Source organism: Ahaetulla prasina, chromosome 2 (genome assembly GCF_028640845.1).
Source record: "Ahaetulla prasina isolate Xishuangbanna chromosome 2, ASM2864084v1, whole genome shotgun sequence".
Classification (NCBI taxonomy): Eukaryota; Metazoa; Chordata; class Lepidosauria; order Squamata; family Colubridae; genus Ahaetulla; species Ahaetulla prasina.
This window is the reverse complement of record NC_080540.1, coordinates 121,138,111-121,162,376: the sequence shown is the minus strand read 5'-3', so window position 1 is coordinate 121,162,376 and position 24,266 is coordinate 121,138,111. Positions and strand designations below refer to the sequence as shown.

At 39.6% G+C, this 24,266-nt stretch overlaps 1 protein-coding gene across 1 annotated transcript; it reads left to right on the top strand.

Moving 5' to 3' along the window:
• The first annotated feature begins 1,355 nt into the window (after positions 1-1,355).
• LOC131192880 (bMERB domain-containing protein 1-like) lies at positions 1,356-23,479 on the top strand. The gene is made up of 6 exons (XM_058172429.1): positions 1,356-1,553; positions 5,342-5,462; positions 12,144-12,217; positions 13,328-13,442; positions 21,247-21,320; positions 23,361-23,479. Exons 1-6 carry the CDS (start codon positions 1,475-1,477, stop codon positions 23,477-23,479), a joined length of 582 nt encoding a protein of 193 aa, XP_058028412.1. The 5' UTR covers positions 1,356-1,474.
• The last annotated feature ends 787 nt before the right edge of the window (positions 23,480-24,266 follow it).

The following is a 24,266-nucleotide window of genomic DNA, read 5'->3' as shown; positions in this document are numbered from 1 at the left end:
CAGTCAACTAAACATTCAAAAAGGCATCACAAATATCATTGACTGGTGCTAATGGTTGATACGGGTTGCTATCAACCAAGTACCTTCTTAAGATGTACGATGTTCCAAGTAGCGCAGTTTTTGCAGTTCTGCTGTTTTTATTGCAGGAAGTTACAATTTGTTGATGTATCTTATAAAATTCTTGGACATGGTACCAGGTGCCCCGATGACAATGGGTATCACTGTTACATGTTTCATCCTTAGCCATGTAGTTTCAATGGCCAGGTCGCGATATTTCATGATTTTTTCCAGTTCTTTTTCTTCGACTCTGGCATCTCCTAGTATTACGATGTCAATAAATGGTACATTTCAGTTTTTGACAACTGTGATATCTGGTATTATCATCATCGTCATCATCATCATCATCATTGTCATTATCATTATCATATAAATATTAAATGATGGAACTTGCAGACTTTGGTGAAAAATAGAAATCCTTACCAGCTTTCAATCAAACTGAATTTCTTTTATTGCACTGGGTCATTGTAAGTCCCAGCAAACTTAGATCTTAATTTTTCTACTCACCAGAAAGTAAAGATAGTGGACATCTGGGAGTTTTGTTCATTTTCCACCAATATTATGTTAAGAATAAAGAGGGGGAAAATCTCTGTTCTTGTGGGACTTTAGTTCATATCCTTTGTAGCTAAAAGGATTAGTGTGGAATATCAACAATACATGGAGGGGTCCACCAGAAGCTGAACACAATGAAAACTTGCTGAAAACTGATGTTGGGAAAATTCCATAAAGCTCAAGACTTAGTAGAAGTAAAGGAAAGAAGAACAAAGCTTCTGTCTTCCAAATTGCAGATAAATTTACATTTTGTGTCTTTTGATTATTCTTGTTCTTTGCTCTCTCTAAAAAGGTTTAGGTATGTCATAATATTGGGGAAACTCCTGCAGCGACCTGCAATTTAGGGTGGGTTTAGCTTGCTATATTTATTTAGAAACAAAGAAATATGTATGCAAGTGGTTTTATACTGTTTTGCATGGTGTTAAATTGAGTGGTTGAGTAATGAATAGTTACAGGCAAAGAGATGGGACAAAGTCAGTGGAATAAATAAATAGGGGTGTTTTGATTTTCTGAACGTCTTTCAAATGATAAAAATAAAACCTTTTTTTAACCACCAGAGGGCACCTCTCGGTGTCATAATAGACCTTCATCTAATCTCCTGCAGCCTCAGATTCTGCTTTATCCCTCGACAGATGTACAAGAGCATCGCGGTATGAACTGATGGTGGGCGGCATCTGCCAAGCTGGGACCCGGCTTGGCTGAGATCCATGCTCTTTTGATTCCTCACTAAATGATTCCTTGATCAAAAGCTGAGCTTAGCTTCCTGGCAACCCCTGCTCCTTAGAAGTCCTCCTCCTTAGGGAATTCTGACCATTTAAAAAAAGGGGGAACAGGCAGATTTTAAAAACCACAGCAAGGAGTGAAGATGGAAAAGGAGAGCAAGGCATCTACCCAGTATGGATCCCTGGAATCAACCAAGTGGACTGCAGCAGATTCAGGCAAAGGTGAGTTTACTTTGCACATCTGGGGCACTGCTGAAATACCAACTCAGTTCTATGACCTTTACCTCTAGCAACAGGGCTCAAATCCCTGCACCTCTGCAGGAGAAATATATATATTTGTATGAGTGTTGTGTGTGTGTGTGTGTGTATGTGTTTGTATCCATGGGTATTAACACATGGATATTCATGTGTTAACTGTGCATGGTCTCCTATTCCTTGAAAGTTTTATAGTAGTCAAGAGACGATTGATGGCTCATTCCTCTATCTACTTCCTACACACACACCCCACAGCTCCTGGTGATGTTGTGGATTACAGGCTGGGCTTCTTGGTCGCTTGTCTATTTCCCTGGCAATCGAGACAGAATAACTTGGCATTAAGTAGTGATAGGCAGAAAAGAAGACAAGTATGAGCAAGAATATCTGGCTGAGAACCAAAGGTTCCTCTTCAACCCCTTCCCAAAGGTATCTGACACCGATCATTGTAGGATGGAGTTTGTTTACTAAACACTCAAGGGAACAAGCTCTGGGATTAATTGAAGGGCCATAGATTGTCCCTGGAAGCTAAAAACACATGATTCAGAGGTTACCCGAAAAGTAGCACCCTCATCCTCAGCTAGGATGCCTGAAAATAGTCTTCATTTTTCTAAAGGAATTCAATTATTGCTTCCAAATGTGGTTTTGAACTCCAAGTAAGGATTTATTATTTATTTCTTCAGGGAAAAGCTCCCAATTTTTGTGAATGAAAAAGCAATAAGCCAGCTCTGACAAACTAATTTCCCATTGCTTGATGACAGAACAGACCCACTGCTTGTCCTTCTGCATCTATTCCTTTCCTTTTCTCTTGTAATGATGGATTTAAATTATATAGCAATATTATTAAATCGACTGAGAAGCTTCTATCTATCCATCCACTTTACTAAATTTATGCAATAAAACACAAAAACAGTTTCAAGATAAGAAAATGGCATGCATTTCTGAAATCTGCTAGTCTCACCTAACTACATGTCAAAGAAGACCCTGCCATTTTAAAAGGTGGCTCTGATTACTTGCTGTAGATAGGGCACTGAGTTTGGGTCCTCTCATAGTAAATATAGGTCCATATTGACTCCCTGCTCTGAAAGCAGCATGCCAATTAAAGGAGCCATTTCCCCTTCTTCCATGCAAATTGAGAGGGCACTCAAGTATTTCCTGCAATGACTGTGGGAATTTTTGAAACATTACAGCTGCATGTCATCTCTCCATCTTCATGCTGCTTCACTTAAGACAACTAAAAATCTTGTGTCGCTCCAGATTGTTAGTATGCTTGGAGATGTCTTGGTTTATGTAGAAGTATCTGAGTATCTCCTAGGCCAGGGGCCTCCAAACTTGGCAACTATAAGACTTGTGAACTTCAATTCCCAGAATTCCCCAGCCAGCATAGTAGAAATTTGTACCTGAGCTCATATTTGACAGAGGCACCCAGACCAGAGCATTAATTAGAATGCTAGGCACCTAGAAGCAATTGTTCTTCCGCCAAGGTCATATAAGACAGATATCTGTAGTTTTTCCTCTCTTTTGCTTAGAGCAGTGGTTCCCAACCAGTGTGCCGCGGCACTAAGGGGTGCCGTGAGATCTTTTGAGGGTGCCGGGAACTTTTGAGCTACGGAGATTTTAAATATCTATTTCCTTATAAGGGTGCCGGGAACTTTTGAAAGGCTTTCCAAGGGTGCCTCAAACAAGAAAAGGTTGTGCCTCAAACAAGAAAAGGTTGGGAACCACTGGCTTAGAGGAACTCTTCCCAAACACAACAACATTGAGTTCAAACCCTGCCCTTTTTGCTTGCCTTGACCTACCAGCACAGACCAAGTTGGGAGGTCATTTGGCTCCAATAATAAAATGAAATGCCAATCTTATTACTGACCTCTGCTTGTACGGTACATGTCAAACAAGCTTTTGTGTAGTAGAGAAGGATGGCACTACTGACCTTAGGGTTTGCATAAAAGATAATGAAGTTACAAACTTCCTTCTCTCTCCCCACAAGTCATATTTGGCAAAACTGAGCCAAGGATTTCAGAACTCAAATCGAGGAAAGCTGATTTTGGGGTGGAGGGGTGTTACTTGTAACTCATGCCCACTGTTTCAGTTTGTCCACAAAAGCCTGTTGGATAATATATTTATTTTTTTTAAATGCATGTGGCATCAACTTTCATCAGAATCATTTCTCAGGAGGAATTAACAACAATAAATAACAATACTGACAAGGTGGGTGGGGTGAGGTGGGGAGAACACAAACCTAAGAAGCTGATGATTCTAGGTCAGAGAGTCAGCCCATCTTGCACAGTATTGCTGGTAATGATTTAAAGACAGCACTGCTTCTTTGTCCTTTCTGAAGATGCCAAGAATTGGATCTGAGTTCTTGGGTATGCCAAGCATATACTTTCCTACTGAGCTACAGCCATTCAGGAAGGAACACAAAGGGCACGTTAGCATTTAAAAACCAATGATAGAAACTTCAGTAAGAGAAATCCTTATTATCAAGGCATTCTCTTCACTGACAGGTTGAAGGTCATAATTGTTGCTCCCTATTGGATTTTATTTAAAGAGAGGAGGGCTTCTTCTTTGACCCAATAAAAAAGCTTTTTTCTATTCACCCTTAGGCAAAAAAAGACCTATTCAGGCATTTCATTTTCCAATAATATGTTTCATTTCAATGATTCCCAAGGGAAATAATGTGAATAAGTGTGAAGGCAAGCACATACGCTGCAATCTTAGAGTTGAGGCTCTAAGATTATGTTAAATTCTTGAAAATGTGTTGAAGGAAGGAAGGGAGGGAGGGAGGGAGGAGTCACTCTATGGTTGACATTCTGGATTGGAGGATATGCTAGAAATTCTCCCAGTGTTTTAGTGCTGTTCCATGTCTTTAGCCCTTATTTGCCATTTGAGCATTTTGCTTTAGGTCCAGTTGAAATCCTGGTAGGAGGTTGAATACTTTAATTCAGAATCCAAGAGCTGAAGTCCAAAATATTAAGGTAGGGAGAAATCAACATAGACCAAGTATTTCAACCTAGGAACAACCATCCTTTTCTCACTAATGATCTTTATGGAAAAAGCAACAGAAAAAGCTGCTGGCATAGCAATGACCTCCTGGCTCTCTTCATTTTCTGTATTTCACAACTGGTGGGTGTTTAACAATGCAGCAAACAGCAAGATAAAATGGGATAAATCAAGGACTAAGAATGAGGCAAGGCCAGTCCTGGGGATTGGGAACAAATGGAATTTGCTACACCATTCTAGCATGATGGAGGTAATGAATGTTGTATTCAGGCTCTGATAGTCCCATGGGAAACCCTCTCACCACCTTCTAAATAGTAGTAGGAATCCCTGCAGCCTCCTTTTCAGCAGGAGTGGACAATATTTTTTAAAGTCCTTTGTGATAGAAAGGACAGGGATAAGCTCGGAAACTATGGAGGATAAGATTGTGAAAACCATGGTTTGGAGATAAAAGATCAGTGTCATGGGAAAAGAGGTAAAATTAGGAATGACAGTTCTAACAATGTTGAGGATTACTATACTAAGGAAGAAGTGGTTTTTTTTATTATTGTAAATAATCATATGGCTGACTATCTTATATACAAGCAACCTGATTAGCTCAGAAAAAAAGACTGATTGGGTTCCATGCAATTACAATTCCTTAAGGTGCTGGTAACACTAATCTTCAGACTGCTCACTCAAGGGATTGGCTGATATTAGACCTTCCTCTCTTCTCCTCCATCCTTCTCACTAACTGATTTTTTTGTCTGTTATTTCTTCAGGGGAAGAAATTGTTTCTATGGCTGACTCTACAGATACCATTGATGACATTGAAGGAGAACTTTTCAAAATTGAGAGAATCAGGGAAGTTCTTGTGCGGAGAGAATCAGAACTCCGGTACATGTGAGTTGGAAATTGGGAAAACTGGGTCTCTGTGTGTATATATGTGATACAGTATGTAAGGCTGCAGATGATGGAGAGGAGGAGTATCATTTTCCAAGTTTGTAAGGTAGCAATGAAACAGGTAGTGTTGAATTCTCTTGCCAGATTTTCCTCCTTCTCCCCTCCTTTTCTTTCACCCTGTTAACTCAACAGCTTTTGTCCCTCCATGCAATTTTGAACATGTCTTTACACTCTTCAATCCCCGCGTCTGCAACACATTCCTCAGAACAATGGTAGGCTTCATTGCATGAGAAGAATCTCTCAACAGAATCAGATCAACTTCACTTCCTCAAAGTCTACATTTTTCAACCTGCCCCAGAAATTTCAGAGGTTTCTGTGATGACAAGCTGATTGGGAAAGAACTCAGAAACTAGCAATGTTTGCAAAGGATTTATATAGTATATGGAACAGAATATTAGCTCAGGCAGCTGACCAAGTTGCATACTTCAGAAAAGCATGGATTAGGTTACTGTTTTTCTATCCCTTAGCCCTCCTGTCTTTCACATATTTGAGAGAGAGAGAGAGAAAGAGAGAGATATTTCACTAATATGTCATATCTGTGAAAATATCCATATCCCTTCTGTCAGCTGAACATTTTCCTTTAAACTTGTCACTCTGAATATCTACAAGAGTTCAAACATGGACAGCATGATTATAAAAACAAGAAAGCAGACCAGTATGTTGAGATTAGCTTGAACTGCCTATAGCCTTAAGGCACTGTGAGAGAAGGACTTCCTATTTGTGTCATGCCACAACCTTTCTCTTTGTTGTCTCATCAGTAAGAGCTAATTTGCTAAAACTGAGACTTGGAATGGTTAAGGATACATTTCTGTAACTCCAATTCTTTTACTAGAGCATTATTTCCTTCTGGCTTTAAATCACTCCATACTGGAAGCAATTAAGCTGTGAATTCTGAGGCTAAAGATGACTCTATTCCAAGTTCTGGACTTAGCAAGGAAGGTATGTTGCAGACCCCATCAGTTATAGAATCCCAATTGGCAGGGACTACAAAGAGACCCTTTCTGCCATTGCCCCTGCCCTATGAAACTTCCTTCCTGCAGAGATTAAATGCCCCCCCTCTCCTGGCCTTAAAATGAAGACTTGGCTCTACCAACTCACATGGGGCTCAAAGAGAAGCATGCAAATCTGAAGGTGGTTAAAGATCTGAAGACTTTTACTGTCTCCTACAGTCTTTTAATTTATTTTGCTGTGTTTTTACTTGGCTCCCATTTTACTGATCTTGGTATGTACTACATTTTTATATGATTTTAAAGCTTTTATCTATAAACTGCCCAGAGTCGCTTTGAGAGTAAGACAAGTGATATCTAAATTTGATAAGCAGACAGAGAGTGCAAGAGGCAAGCATTTTAAAAGATGATTCTAGCTAGTGTACATTTCTTTTTTAAATTATGCAGATTATCTGTGTAAATGAATGTACAGTACAATGATAGACATCAGATAGACTCTGTAAAATTTCACAGACAAAAGCCAGGAAAAGCTCCAGGCCCAGACAAGATAACTCCTTCTTGCTTAAAAGTCTGAGCTGACCAATTGGCCCCCATCTTCACCCATATCTTCAATAAATCACTAGAGATGTGCTATGTTCCTTCTTGCTTCAAACGCTCTACCATCATCCCAGTGCCGAAGAAGCCCACCATCAAGGAACTGAATGACTACAGACCAGTTGCTTTAACATCTGTAGTCATGAAAACCTTTGAAAGGCTAGTGCTGTCCCACTTGAAAATCATCACAGATCCGCTGTTAGATCCCTTGCAATTTGCATACTGAGCAAATAGATCAACAGATGATGCTGTTAATATGGCTCTGCACTACATCCTACAACATCTTGAATCTCCAAAGACCTATGCAAGGGTCCTCTTTGTAGACTTTAGTTCAGCATTCAATACCATCATCCCAGACACTCTTCTAATTAAGCTAAACCAGCTACAGGTACCAGAACAGACTTGTAAGTGGAACACAAGCTTCCTAACAAACAGGAAGCAGCAGGTGAAGCTAAGCAAGACCCCATCAGTTATAGAATCCCAATTGGCAGGGTCTATAAAGAGACCCTTTCTGCCATTGCCCCTGCCCTATGAAACATCTTTCCTGCAGAGATTAAATGCCCCCCCCCTCTCCTGGCCTTAAAATGAAGACTTGGCTCTACCAACTCACATGGGGTTCAAAGAGAGGCATGCAAATCTGAAGGTGGTTAGAGATCTGAAGACTTTTACTGTCTCCTACAATCTTTTAATTTATTTTTGCTGTGTTTTTACTTGGATCCCATTTTACTGATCTTGATATGTACTACATTTTTATATGATTTTAAAGCTTTTATCTATAAACTGCCCAGAGTCACTTTGCGAGTAAGACAAGTGATATCTAAATTTGATAAGCAGACAGAGAGTGCAAGAGGCAAGCATTTTAAAAGATGATTCTAGTGGACATTTCTCTTTTAAATTATACAGATCAGCTGTGTAAAAATGAATGTACAGAACAATGATAGACATCAGATAGACTCTGTAAAATTTCACAGACAAAAGCCAGGAAAAGCTCCAGGCCCAGACAAGATAACTCCTTCTTGCTTAAAAGTCTGTGCTGACCAATTGGCCCCCATCTTCACCCATATCTTCAATTAATCACTAGAGATGTGCTATGTTCCTTCTTGCTTCCAATGCTCTACCATCATCCCAGTGCTGAAAAAGCCTACCATCAAGGAACTGAATGACTACAGACCAGTTGCTTTAACATCTGTAGTCATGAAAACCTTTGAAAGGCTAGTGCTGTCCCACTTGAGATCCACTGTTAGATCCCTTGCAATTTGCATACCAAGCAAATAGATCAACAGATGATGCTGTTAATATGGCTCTGCACTACATCCTACAACATCTTGAGTCTCCAAAGACATATGCAAGGGTCCTCTTTGTAGACTTTAGTTCAGCATTCAATACCATCATCCCAGACACTCTTCTAATTAAGCTAAACCAGCTACAGGTACCTAAACAGACTTGTAAGTGCATCACAAGCTTCCTAACAAACAGGAAGCAGCAGGTGAAGCTAAGCAGGATCACATCAGATACCTGTACAATTAGCACAGCCCCCACCCCCAAGGCTGTGTGCTCCCCCCACTTCTCTCTGTATACCAACGACTGCATCTCCAACCATCCATCTGTTAAACTACTGAAGTTTACAGATGACACAACAGTGATTGGTCTCATTCGAGACAACGATGAATCTATATACAGACAGGAGGTCGAACGACTAGCCTCGTGGTGCAACCGAAACAATCTGGAACTGAACACACTCAAAACCGTAGAAATGGTGGTAGACTTTAGGAGAAACCCTTCCATACTTCCACCTCTCACAATACTAGACAACACAGTATCAACAGTAGAAACCTTCAAATTTCTAGGCTCTACCATATCGCAAGATCTAAAATGGACAGCTAACATCAAAAACATCATCAAAAAAGGACAGCAAAGAATGTTCTTTCTGCGCCAACTCAGAAAGCTCAAACTGCCCAAGGAGCTGCTGATCCAGTTCTACAGAGGAATTATTGAGTCTGTCATTTGCACCTCTATAACTGTCTGGTTTGGTTCTGCAACCCAACAAGACAGACACAGACTTCAGAGGATAATTAGAACTGCAGAAAAAATAATTGCTACCAACCTGCCTTCCATTGAGGACCTGTATACTGCACGAATCAAGAAGAGGGCCGTGAAAATATTTACAGATCCCTCACATCCTGGACATAAACTGTTTCAACTCCTACCCTCAAAACAACGCTATAGAGCACTGCACACCAGAACAACTAGACACAAGAACAGTTTTTTCCTGAATGCCATCACTCTGCTAAACAAATAATTCCCTCAACGCTTTCAAACTATTTATTAAATCCGCCCTATTAATCTTCTCATCGTTCCCATCACCCATCTCCTTTCACTTATGACTGTATGACTGTAACTTTGTTGCTGGTAATCCTTATGATTTATATTTGTATTGATTGTTTCCTGATTGCTTATTTGTACCCTATGACTATCATTAAGTGTTGTATCATTAAGTGTTAAATTTGTACCTATGACCATCATTAAGTGTTGTAAATGTTGTACCTTGATGAACGTATCTTTTCTTTTATGTACACTGAGAGCATATGCACCAAGACAAATTCCTTGTATGTCCAATCACACTTGGCCAATAAAAAATTCTATTCTATTCTAAACTGCTTAGAAAGGCTGTAAAGCACTGTGAAACAGTATATAAATGTAAGTGATATTGCTATAGATTATTGTACTTCAAAATATTTTGAAGTACAAATTATTGTACTTCATAAAAGATTATTGTACTTCATAAAGTAAGCTCATCAGAGTTTACTCCGACATGTAATACAGTGTTACAAAAAGATATAAAAATTTACAGTGTGTGGCATGTTGGTTAGAGTGCTGTACTGCAGGCTACTTCTGCTGACTGCTGGCTGCCTGCAGTTTGGCAATTCAAATCCCACCAGGCTCAAAGTTGACTCAGCCTTCCATCCTTGGGTAAAATGAGGACCCAAATTGTTGGGGGCAATATGCTGACTCTTTAAACTGCTTAGAGAGGGCTGTAAAGCACTGTGAAGCAGTATATAAATCTAAATGCTATTGCTATAGATCTATTTAATGGGATACCAGTTCTAAAATGTTGGCCTTTCTCCTTGGTCAGAACCATGGATAGCTCCTTCAGGCAGTGCACCTTGCTCAGCCTGGCATCTTTTACATGCATCATTTATTTGCTTGTTTTTGTTTTGTTGGCTTAGCACATACATTCCACTGCATCTTTTCTATTAATTTTCATTTATTTTTTTACTGAATAAAGGTTGAAAATTATTTCAAAGGAGAGGTAGTTGCAGAAGTTTTGATAAGTGGAATGTAGTTTTCCTACACTTAACTAATGAAGTAATTGTAAAGAATAGAATAGAATAGAATAGAATAGAATAGAATAGAATAGAATAGAATAGAATAGAATAGAATAGAATAGAATAGAATAGAATAGAATAGAATAGAATAGAATTTTATTGGCCAAGTGTGATTGGACACACAAGGAATTTGTCTTGGTGCATATGCTCTCAGTGTACATAAAAGAAAAGATACGTTCATCAAGGTACAACATTCACAACACAATTGATGGTCAATATATCAATATAAATCATAAGGATTGCCAGCAACAAGTTATAGTCATACAGTCATAAGTGGAAAGAGATTGGTGATGGGAACTTTGAGACGATTAATAGTAGTGCAGATTCAGTATATAGTCTGACAATGTTGATGGAATTATTTGTTTAGCAGATTAACAGAATTGTAAGGGACCTTATAGGTCATCTAGTCCAACCCCCCCTCCCCCCGCTCAAGCAGGAGACCCTACACCATTTCTGACAAATTTGACTTCCCATGGTAACAAGGTCAGCCAATGAATAGGCATAGCAACTATGTCAGCCAATTGGGAGCTGAGACTGACTGGAGCCAGGGCGTGTCTTAGTCTGCAGCTTCTGATTCTGTGCAGAGAAAAGAGAAACTGAAACCAGTGTCTATGTATGCTATCTGTTTTGCTGAAATGAAGCTAACTGTTCTCTCCTGTCTTGTGTTGTAACTGGTACTACGTTGAAGGAAAATCTATATTGGTATTGTAAATACTTCATCTGTTATTATGTATACAAAGAAGTTAATGAATCCAGTTGAATCAGTTTATCTGTGTGTGCTTCTGGATTTGATTTTTGCAAGAAACTGATAAAATGGCAGTCCAATCTTTTCTTGTAGACATTGCCTTCCATAATTATGTATGGTTTCTGCGTTCACTTTAGCTTCATAAATATTGCATTCTCTTTCTATATCTCTTTCTCTTTAACTTTATTAAAATTCTACACATGAAATAAACAAAAAACACAATACAAAAGGATACACAGAAACATAAACCTACAAGTACAAAACTGAACATCTAACTTAAAACAAACAAAAACCCCATACCATTCACTTGTGCCCTTCTTTCCTCACTGAGCCAGTAATCATTTCTTATTCTTTTATATGATTGTATTCTATCACTATTGATTAATTAATCTATAAAACTCTTGATCATTCAGCTATTTTTTTCTACAATTATAATATAATCTATAGAGACTCCAGTTTTTAATAAAAGCGTGTGTAGTTATCTGTCTCTAGAAATGTAAGTTTTGCCATTCTGTCAAATCTATAACTTTAAACATCCACTCTTCAAAATTTGGAACTTCTTTATTTTTCAATTTCTGCACCGATAGAAAATCTTGCTCTCATGATAATATCCAACAATAATAAGACACTGGGCTTTTTATTCAGTTTTCTTCCATAACTTCTAATAAGTTCTGTTCTGGTTTCATCTGCTTGGTTTTTTTTTCTTTTACTCAATCATGTCCAATTCTTGGAGGTTGCCCAGATAAGTTCCTGCAGTTTTCTTGGCAAGATTTTTCAGAAGGTTTGCCATTGCTTCCTTCCTAGGGCTGAGAACATGGCTGGCCCAAGGCTATCCAGTTGACTTTGTGCCCAAGGTAGAAATCATGATCTCCCTAATCTGATGCCTTAATCACTACACCAAAGCACCTCTGTCTTATGTTCAGGGCTATGTTTTTTTCTGTTTGTGCAGGATGGATGATATCCAGCTTTGTAAGGAAATCAGCAGGTTGAAAAAGGAGTTACAGAAGTTGATTTCAGTGCCAGGTAAGGCCAATGGAGTGATTGATTCCATGACTGCTCTAGGATTTATAAGACACTATTTTCCTATAGCATTACACAGATTCCCAAGACTCAAATTCAGCAGCAATTGTTGAAAAAGGTTCAAGAGGCTGCCTGGCAGCCTTAATTGAATTGTCTGTGGCCTATGAGCTCCATCTTTGAATACCATTCTGTTGAGGGGTCAGGTCCAGCAATGGATTCTGCTGTATTTGGAAAAGTTCACATCGGTTAGTTCTTCCAGTTCTCTGGAATCTAAACCATCTGGTCCTGGTGATCTGAATTCATCTCAAGTGGATAGGGTTTTTTAAACTAATTTCCTATTTTAATCTACCTTTCTGTTCTTTCTCCCAATAGGCTGCTTTTGTTGGGTTGTCCTATTTTCCCCCCCTTTGCATAAAGAAAGATTTAAGTGACTCTGTTTTCTCCCTCACCTTTTTGCCATCTTCTCCCATTAGTGGACTGATCATTTCCTTGACTTTCTTTTTCTTATTCCTTACATATTGAAAGAAACTTCTTTTTGTTATTTTTGGCATTCTGAGCCTTAGCCTGCCTGACGCTATCCCTGTAGATTTGGTCTATTTGCTGGTACTGTGTTTTAGTTAAATGTTCATGTTCCCACTTTTTATACTTGCTCTTCAGCTTATCAGAGAGCTCTTTGTGCAACCATACTGGTCTCATCCAGTGTTTTTTCTTTTTCTCTGTAGTATTGTTTTGGTTTGGGCCCTCAGTATTTCATTTCTCAGAGTTTCCCATGTGTCCTGAGCTGTTTTTCCTTTTAGGATTTCCAATATAACAAGTACACATTAAATTCAAAGTTAACAGGTGAGAAGAAAATGTCCTAAAAAAAAAGGAAGATTAATATGGATTTCAAAAACCCAGTAAGTAGATATTTTCCTGTCTCTGAAGGCAAGAAGTCAATAAAACTTTCTTGGGGAGAATATTCTACAACTGGGGTGCTGATAATCGATAATCTAAACTAATCTAAACAATAATCTTTCTGGAAATTCCTCCACTCTGAGAATTATCTTCTTCATCTTACCTGCAAAAGTTTTCTGCAATAAACATATTTGTACGTGTATTTTCCCCATCCTACAGAAAATCGGAAATCAAAAGAAGACAAACAGAAGGAGGAGGAGTTAGTGCAACAAATTCATAAACTGGTGGAGACTCGGGATTTCCTTGTGGATGATGTAGAGTTTGAAAGGCTCAGGTAAACATGCCAACATGCTGCAATTTTCTTGATTACATTATGTTCCCCCAATCCTGCAAACATTCCAAGCAAACGCATAGTTGTTATTCCTTTTTATTCCTATAATAACACTGCAAAGCTGAAGCCCAGTATGACTACAACTCCCAGAATTCCAAACTAGCATTGTCAATAATTAGCATTTCTGGGAACTGCAATCCAGCAAAGCTAGTAGATGTCAGAATGCAGAAAAGTGCACTAGAAAGATGTAGATTCAGAAGGGTCAACTGTGATTTAGGGATCCTAACCCAGTGGTAGCTAACCTTTTTGCTGTTGTGTGCCAAAAGCAGGGGGAGCACGAGTGGTTCACGCGCCCATGTGCCCACACCCATAATTCAATGCACCCCGCGCCCCCACACCCTCGCAAGACCCTCTTGCGCTCCCCTGCTTTTGACATGCAATGGCAAAAAGGTTACTGGTGCACCAGGTAGGCCCATTATTTGCCCTCTCCAGGCTCTAGAGGCTTTCTTGGAGCCAGGGGAGGGCTAAAACATCTTCCCCACCCCCCTGAGGCCCTCCAGAGGCCAGTAACGGCCTGATTCCTGATTTTCCAGTGGGCCCAGAAGGCCCGAAAATCAGCCGGCTAGCACATGCATGCGCGATGGTGCTGAGCTAGGGCAACGCTTGCGTGCCCACAGATATGGCTCCACGTGGCATGCGTGCCATAGGTTCGCCATCACGGTCCTAACCCATCTCTGGGGAACTGAGTTGGACAAGGTTGCTGCCAAAAGGCCAATGTTTTATATGTTTTATACTGTACCTTGCAGGGACTCTGCTAAACCAGAGCTTTCTGAACAGTTTGGACACAAAGTCAGAATTTTTTTCACTTCTTTTCTGTATTGTATTACCTTCAATTTTGTATTAATCATACCCGGGGTGAAATCTACTTACCTTCCCTACCAGTTTGGAAGTGCATGCGCCGCGCTTTACGCATGCGCAGAGGGTTAAAAACCAGGAAGTAACGATGTCCGGGTGGGTGGGCAGAGCCTCGTTCTGCCACCGCTACCAGTTTGCCAAACCACATGCCGCCACTGCTACTGGCTCACGCAAGCTGGACAGAAACAGCAGGATTTCAGCACTGAATCATACCATATTGTTAAGAACACTGTTTGGACCTTGCCAAAGTAAATATGCCAACAGGAGTTGATTACAGGAAGTTCTCGACTTACGACCATTCTTCTTTTAGTGATTGTTTGAAGTTAAAATGGCACTGAAAAAGCGAGTTATTATCATTTTTCATGCTTATGACCATTATAGCATCCCCATGTCATATGATCAAACTTTGGAAGCTTGGCAATTGGCATGTTTTATGACGGTCACAGTGTCCCGGGGTCATGTGTTTATTTTTGATGACCTTCAATGGGGAAGCCAGATTCTCTTTTTTTTAAATAAAGTTTTATTGATATTTTCATTCACATACATATTTTATGAACAGAGTATTGACCGAATCGTATTTTGTACAATTTATCATATCCAAATACATTTTACATAGTTTCAATTTCTGCCAAAATACTCTTTTTCCCTACTTTTTTATCTTATCTTAATACTTCTATGCTTATTATATAAAAAGTATCACCATCCACCCTCAAATCCTAATTTCTTAATTTCAAAGACCTACCTAGTGGCACTGAGGGTGGCGAGGCGTTCCTACGCTTCCTCCCTCATTGCGTCGGCAGATAACCGCCCAGCCGCCCTGTTTCGGGTGACCCGTTCCCTCCTTCACCAGGGAGGACGGGATGACCCCTTACAGGGACGTGCCGAGGAGTTTAGCGGTTATCTATACGATAAAATCGCTCAGCTTCGGGATAGCTTGGACCAAGATTGCGGTGATCCGGATGAGATGACTGAGACGCATCTTGTTGATGTTGTTTGGGATGAGTTTGATTCTGTGGCTCTCGAGGACGTGGACAGGTTGCTGGGGAGGCTGCATGCCACTACATGTTTACTGGACCCGTGCCCCTCCTGGCTGGTGCTGGCCACTCAAGAAGCCTTCCCTGGACCCAGCTATTTTGGGTAACTATCGTCCAGTCTCCAACCTTCGCTTTGTGGCGAAGGTTGTAGAGAGTGTGGTGGCATGGCAGTTCCCTCAGTACCTGGAGGAAGCTGTCTATCTAGACCCGTTCCAGTCCGGCTTCCGGCCCGGGTATAGCACGGAGACAGCTTTGGTCGCGTTGGTGGATGACCTCTGGAGGGCCAGGGATAGGGGTTGTTCCTCTGCCCTGGTCCTGTTGGATCTCTCATCGGCTTTTGATACCATCGACCATGGTATCCTGCTGCGCCGGTTGGAGGGGTTGGGAGTGGGAGGCACCGTTTATCGGTGGTTCTCCTCCTACCTCTCCGACCGGTCGCAGATGGTGTTGACAGGGGGGCAGAGATCGGCCGCGAGGCGCCTCACTTGTGGGGTGCCACAGGGGTCGATTTTCTCGCCTCTCCTGTTCAACATCTACATGAAGCCATTGGGCGAGGTCATCAGTGGCTTTGGGGTGAGTTATCATCTGTACACTGATGATACCCAGCTGTACTTCTCCACCCCAGGCCACCCCAGCGAAGCTGTCGAAGTGCTGTCCCGTTGTTTGGAGGCCGTACGGGTCTGAATGGGGAGAAACAGACTCAGACTCAATCCATCCAAGACGGAGTGGCTGTGGATGCCGGCATCCCGGTACAGTCAGCTGCAACCACGGCTGACTGTTGGGGGCGAGTCATTGGCCCCAACGGAAAGGGTGCGCAACTTGGGCATTCTCCTGGATGGATGGCTGTCGTTTGAAGATCACTTGACGGCTGTCTCCAGGAGAGCTTTTTACCAGGTTTGCCTGGTCCGCCAGTTGCGCCCCTTTCTTGACCGGGATGCCTTATGCACGGTCACTCATGCTCTCGTCACTTCTCACCTGGATTATTGCAATGCTCTCTACATGGGGCTCCCCTTGAAGTGCGCTCGGAGGCTTCAGTTAGTCCAGAATGCAGCTGCGCAGGTGATTGAGGGTGCACCACGTTGCTCCCGGGTAACACCACTCCTGCGCAGTCTGCACTGGCTACCTGTGGTCTTCCGGGTGCACTTCAAGGTTTTGGTTACCACCTTCAAAGCGCTCCATGGCTTAGGGCCTGGGTACTTACGGGACCGCCTGCTGTTTCCACATGCCTCCCACCGACCTGTACGCTCTCACAGAGAGGGTCTTCTAAGGGTGCCGTCCGCCAAGCAGTGTCGGCTGGCGGCCCCCAGGGGAAGGTCCTTCTCTGTGGGAGCACCTACCCTCTGGAACGTGGTTTACGCCAATTGCCTGACCTTCGGACCTTTCGCCGGGAACTGAAAACTTATTTATTTACTCAAGCGGGACTGGCCTGATTTTTAAATTCTAAATTTTAAATCTTAAATTTTTAATTGTAATTTTATTGGATATTTTATATGGTCTATTAGACGGTTTTAATTTCGGCCTTTTATTGAATAAGCTTTTTAATTGTTATTTTAGTATGTATATTAATTGTTTTAAATGAAGGCTGTACACCGCCCTGAGTCCTTCGGGAGAAGGGCGGTATAAAAGTTTAATTAATTAATTAATTAAATAAATAAATAAATAAAACATTATTTCAATTAGTTATCTTATCTTATCCATTGTTAATCATATATATTCTCTTTTAACTTTCATATTAGTTTGTTCTTCATCCTAATAAGTTTGAGAATACTCTGGGTTGCCCTTCTACCATTCCATCTCCCTTATTTTACAACTATTCTTTTTCTCCTTCTCTCTTTCCCTTCCCTCCCTTCTATCCTTTTCTACTTTCTTCTTTCCTCCTCTCCTATTCCTTCTCTACTTCCCCTTCCTTTTCCCAACTCCTCCTTCCTTCCTCCCTTTCTGACCTTGTTTCCCCTCTTTCTTCCTCTCCTTTTTCCTTTCTTCTGTTCCTCTCTCTCCTTCCTCTCTTCTCCCCTCCTTCTATCCCTCTACTCCTCTTTCCATTCTCTCTCCATTGTTGTATTCATTTTCAATTCAATATTTTTCAAAATGGTATCTGAGCAACCCCAATTTTTTTTCCATTTAATGAATAGGTTTCTCAAAATCCCCATCACATTTTTTATTATTAACAATCTATTTCATCTTATTCCATTGAAACCTTTTAACTTTGTTAATCTTCCACCTCTTATTTTCCTTAATTCCTAATTTCTTATTCCAACATCAATTAATTATTTTATTTCATCATTTACTAACATTTCAATTTTATATATTATTTTCATAGTTAAACCAAACTACATTTCATATTACATCTGCTGATCCATTTTACAAAAAACAATATACTTCATCTTGTTTGCCTCTTACATATAATTTCTACTATTAATGCAGTTCCCTTAAAACAATTAATAAATGCTTTATTTCCTTTCCTTCTCTCCATTATTCTTCCCCTTTTAACCATTTTCTTTTGGCCTCTCCAAAATTCCACTTCTTAATATTTTTATCCCTTTATCCCATTCTTTCTTTCTTCTTCTTCTTCTTCTTCTTCTTCTTCTTCTTCTTCTTCTTCTTCTTCTTCTTCTTCTTCTTCTTCTTCTTCTTCTTCTTCTTCTTCTTCCTCCTCCTCCTCCTCCTCCTCCTCCTCCTCCTCCTCCTCCTCCTCCTTCTCCTCCTCCTCCTTCTATTTATTGTATCTTGTCCCCTGAATCCTTTCTCTAACCTTTAAGACTGTTTATCTCATAATTCTCCCCCTGTTTTTACCCAGTCTTTTTCCATTTCCTTCTCTTCCCTTCTTTTTGGGGGAATATTCCCCCCTATTTTTTGTCACTGTCAATCTCAGTGTAATTATCTATCTTTTTATCTTCAGTTATTTTCTCTTCAACAATGTGTTCTTGCTTCTCATTTATATTCTTTTTCCTTTTTTGTGTATTCTAACCAGGTGTCTGCTTCTTTAATACCCTTAAATGCCTCATGCACATTCTTAAACATCTCCATTATACTTCCTCATACTCCCATTGCTTCCCATACTCCCATTGCTCCATGTTGTCAATTCACATTTTTTAAAATTTTAATTTATGTTTAATTAAAATTGAAGTCCATGTAGCCTCTCTTTTTCCCCCAAATAATATCCAGTTTGAATATTTATATATATAGGAAGAAGAAAAGAAAAACAATAGAACAGGAACAGTAGGCACATTTGTGCGCTTATGCACGCCCCTTATGGTCCTCTTAGGAATGGGGTAAGGTCAATAGTAGAAAGTTTTTGGTTAAAGTTTTTAGGATTATGAGAAGAGACCACAGAGTCAGGTAAAGTATTCCAAGCACTGATGATTCTGTTACAAAAGTCATATTTTCTGCAATCTAGATTAAAGCGGTTGACATTAAGTTTAAATCTATTGGTTGCTCTTGTATTATTGCAATTAAAGCTGAAGTAGTTTTTGACAGGAAGGACATTACAATAGATGATTCTGTGAGTTAAGCTTAGGTCTTGTCGAAGGCGACGGAGTTCCAAGTTTTCCAAGCCCAGGATTTCAAGTCTAGTGGGATAAGGTATTTTATTGTTTTCAGAGGAATGGAGAACTCTTCTTGTAAAATATTTCTGGACACGTTCAATTGTATTGATGTCAGAGATATGGTGAGGGTTCCAAACAGGTGAGCTGTATTCTAGAATTGGTCTAGCAAATGTTTTATATGCTCTGGTTAGTAGTGTAGTGTTTTTTGAAAAGAAGCTATGCAAGATTAGGTTTACAACTCTTAGAGCCTTTTTTGCTATGTATTTGCAGTGGGCTTTGGCACTTAGATCATTTGACATGAAAACTCCAAGGTCTTTAACGGGATGGGGGTCATCTGTAAGGTAATGTCCATCTAGTATGTACTTAGTGTTTGGGTTCTTTTTTCCTATATGTAAGACTGAGCATTTGCTGGTTGAGATTTGGAGTTGCCAAGTTTTAGACCAAGCGGTTAGATGATCAAGGTCTTTTTGAATGATAGATGTATTATCTGTGGTGTTAAATAGTTTGACATCATCAGCAAAGAGAACACAATTACTTGAGATATGGTCACAAAGATCATTAATGTATAGTATGAAGACTGTTGGTCCAAGGACGTTGCCTTGAGGAATGCCACTCTTGACAGGAACAGGATTTGATAGAGCATTGCCAATTTTGACCACTTGTTGTCTGTTAGACAGAAAAGCAGATATCCATTTGTGAAGGGGTCCTGAAATGCCATAGGATTTTAGTTTTAGGAGAAGTTTATCGTGTACTACTGAGTTAAAAGGTTTGCAGAAGTCTATGTAGATTGCATCTATTGTTTTGCCTTGATCAAGATTTGTAGTCCATATGTTTTTACAGTGGAGAAGTTGTAAGTTGCATGATAATTTTTTCCTGAAACCAAATTGTTTATTGGAGAGTAGGTTGTTTGCTTCTAAGTGTGAGGTAATGGATAATTTATAATTTATCTAGTTCATTCCAATTTAAGGCTTTGTTCTTTTTCACCTCCTTTCAAAGTCAAGACCCAGCTGTTTAAAATAAACAAATACTCCTTAAAAAGTATCACTGTAGTCAAAGTCCTTGCTATTCCTTCAATTTTCAAAGCAATTGTTGTAGTTTTGTTGTTGAAACAACAAAGCAATTGTTGTTTCTTTCCACCAGCAGATGTCTCTCTCTCCAATCCACAAATCCCAAGACAACAAAGTAGCATGTTTAAATCTACATAAAAATACTTTCTCTTCCATTTCTTTTCCTTTGATTGTTAAAGAGTGCTTTCTCTCAGTTTTCTTTTTCCTATATTATTTTTAATTTCTCCAAATCCATTTTTAAGTCCAGGTAGAAAGTTTTCTTTTTTGGGCTTTAGTCATTTAACTTCTTCTTTGTTCTTATCCCTCCAATTAAAATTCCCAAGTGCCAGTTAGCCACTTATTTCCACGCTGGGACCTCTTTCAAGCTTTTAAAAAATTTCTTTTTACCTGTGAGTTGGCCAATCACTCCATTCAAACATCACTCCTGCACAAAACTTAGTCCAGTTGCCCCAGCTTCAGAGCGGTCGTTTTAACCGCCACCACCCCTATGGTGTTCAGAGAACTGCCTCCAATCCTTTGAGGAACTTGCCTGTTCCTCTTGGTCTTCCGAGGTGCCTCTCCTTCTTCGCTGTCCCTCCAAGATAGTTCCAGTCCAAAGACACACACACCCCCCGACAGCAGTTTGTCTGGCTGGATTTTCGTGGAGCTTGCCATTTTCTAACCAGTCTTGCCACGACACTGTCAATTCTCTGGAAGCCAGATTCTCTTAACAACTGTGTTACTAAAACAACTGCAGTGATTCACTTAACAACGGTGGCAAGAAAGGTTGTAAAATGGGACAAATCACATTTAACAATTGTCTTGCTTAGCAATGAAAATTTTGGACTCGTTGTGGTCATAAGTTGAGGACTACCTATACAGAAAAGTAATCAAGGCAGGAATACAATCTTAGCAAAATCATAAGTTGTCTTCCCAAGAAATCCAACCTATTACCCCAAACTTCTTAATTGGTTCTTTGAGGTTTTGTGAATTTTGAAATATTTTATAAAAGGACAAGAAATAAGTATATGTAGCCAGTGATCAAACACTTTTAAATCCCACTGAAGTACCTTCCTTGGTTGTCCTGCCAATCAATGGGAACAAATTTATATACTGTTCTAAATATGAGAATTCAAGAATCAAAAAGTAGCTTTCTCTTTCACAGAGATTTGGAGAGCCATCACTCAGACTCCACCTGCTTCATAATCATCTTTTCAGACCTAAGGAATGACTGCTTATTCTTTGATACAGTTTCTTCTTTTCACAGAGAACGAGAAGAAGATAAGGAAATGGCTGAATTTTTAAAGAACAAGCTTTCCAAAACCTGCCTTCTGAAAACAAGTAGGTACTCATGAATATGAAGTTGTCTCTCCCATTTTTTATGGACAACATCAGGTGTCCATGCTTACACAAAGAGAGAGAGAGAGAGAAATCTGCATAGTATTAAGCAAAATCAGTGAGTTCGTATTATCGGCTGTACTTTATCCTGCATGTACATATCATATTATGTTCTGCTTATATTTATAGCCTTCATAATGTGATATAAATGTTTCACTATTATGCTACATTTAATATATATAAATATATATAAAATGTAATACAATAATGAAACATTTATGTCACAAATGTAATGTAATAAATGTATTATGTGTGTGTGTGTGTGTGTGTGTGTGTGTGTGTGTGTGTGTGTATATATATATATATATATATATATATATATATATATATATATATATATATAGGTCTTTATTGTTGGGTTTTCTCCATGTAAAATTGGAAATTACGAATATATATATGTATATATATATATATATATATATATATATATATATATATATATATATATATATATATATATATATATATATATATATATATATATATATATATATATATACATACATATATACATATATATGTATACATATATATATATATACATACATATATAATATATATATATGAATATATATATATATGTTTTCTGAGGTTTTCGCGGGTGTTATATGTGTATATGTATACACACACACACACACACACATATTTATAAATGTTTTATATATAAAACATTTAATAAAGATCTCGTAGAGTTATAGGGTTGGGAGAGATGGTTTAGGCCCATGATGGGGAACCTATGGCACACGTGCCAGAGGTGGCACGCAGAGCCCTCTCTGCTGGCACACGTGTTGTCATCCAAGGTCAGATCTCCGTGACATTTCTTTTGTGAACTACTGTTTCCCTGCAAACGATGAAACAGAAGCTCACGAACATCCCACACTGCCGGTGTTGGGGTGCCCCGCCTCCCACCAGCCAGCTGTCTTCGAGTCTCTGCTATGTATGTGTTCACGTCCATGCATACACATGCGCACATCTGTGCATGTGCACACTTCTGCGCATGTGCATGTCCGCACATGTCAGTTTGGGCATGTGCATGAGCCCGCAGTTTGGGCACTCCAGTTTGGGTTCCTAAAAGGTTCGCCATCATTGGTTTAGGCCATTGAGTTCAACTCTAGTCTCTGTGCAACAATCCAAATTAAAGTGTCCCAGACAGATGGTTATCCGGCTGCTTTTTCCACACCCCCAATGATAGGAAACCCAGCATCTTTCTGGATAATTGCTTCTACTCTCTGCTTATGCAGAGATCACCATTTTTTTCTAACTTTCATCCAGGATTGGTTTTTTATAATGACAATCCCTGCACTCTAAAAAGAGAGATAACAGGTCTGGACTTTCTTTTACTCTTCCAGATATTGGAAGAATGCTATTCACATCCTCACAGTCATTTTTTCCAAGGTTAGACATGCCAAGCTCCTTTAATCTTTTTTCATAGGTTTATGTTTCTAGTCCTCTGATCATCCTTACAGGCTTTCTTTGAACCAATTTCTCTAAATCCTTCTTAAAGTGTGATGCCTGAATCTGGACACAGTACTCAGGAAGGAGTTAGAATAAAACAGGCTACAATAATTACTGTCTTGTGATTAAAAACAAGTTTAATGCTGTTGATTGCATTTGCATTTTTTGCAACCATATGTCACTGTTTGCCAATGGAATAATGTAATCAACCTTTTTGAATCATTCAAAAAATGTAATGCCCAAAACAGGAGCAATATTGAAGGTGGGTGACTGACCAGTGCAGCATTTTAAATACTTATCTTATCTTAATTTTAAATTTAAAGATTTACTATGATTTTTGCAACTGCTTGATTAAGGGTGTTTACCACTCTATGAATACTCAAGATACTCATCAGTTAGTTCTGACCCAGCACCAGTACTCAGTCTTTTCTAATGAATTGTTTGGACAACAGAGAGATTTGTAGTTCAATTCTCCAGATCTGTATGTCAAGTGCTGTTCTATGGCAATAACTGATCGTTTCTTCATAGCTCCTGTAAAAAAAAAGAAGGTGACATCAAGAGGACAGCAAACCTCTCCACCCTATGTAACAAAGACCAGCCTCATCTTCTTGAAGGAGTGCTGTGGCTTCACCTGCTCAATCATGTAGGCTGTAGCTGAGGGGCATGTGCTCCACACCTAACACAAGTTCCCATTCACGGGTAAGCCCTGCCCACTTCCTGGTTAACTGGATCCATTCAAATCATAGCAGATTCACAAGCTTATTGAGCAGAGATGAGTGATTCCACTGTGCACAAGATGTTGACAGAAAGCACACAGGACCCTAAAGGACTATACAGGCCAGAGTTTGGTGGAGATCAGAAGCAGACAACACAAGGATGCTCATGAAAGCCAAACTAGGGACCCAGACCCAGATATTTAATGCCATGTTTTCCCTCTTATAACTATTGTAACAGGGATAGCACCCCAACCCACACAATCCCAAGTTAGGATGTAGTTTTCATGTTGGTGATAGATTTATAAGCTCTAGTGACATAGGTACAGAAATGTATTGACACAAATCCACATGCACACTCATCCACATACGAAGTAGAAGGACTGAACACTTACTTCCATTTCCTAATATTCTAAAACAGGAAGTACCAGCAAAATGATTCTCAATATCCTAGACTGCTGCTCTTCATCATGTTGCATCCACACTGCACTGCTTCTATGAAGTTTCCTAGCAACTGTGGGACCCAGAGCTGTCTGCATCATCTCCACAAAGTTTACTTTCATGTGCAGAATGACAGCCATGCATCAGCATTACTTTTAGATTACTACATGCAGCTATCTTATCAACAGAGATTGATTCTTTACTCCTATCCTGCTTATGGCAAAGTCAAACATCTAATCAAGAACTGCTTCCAAACTCATGGTTTTCCTACATAAAGGAA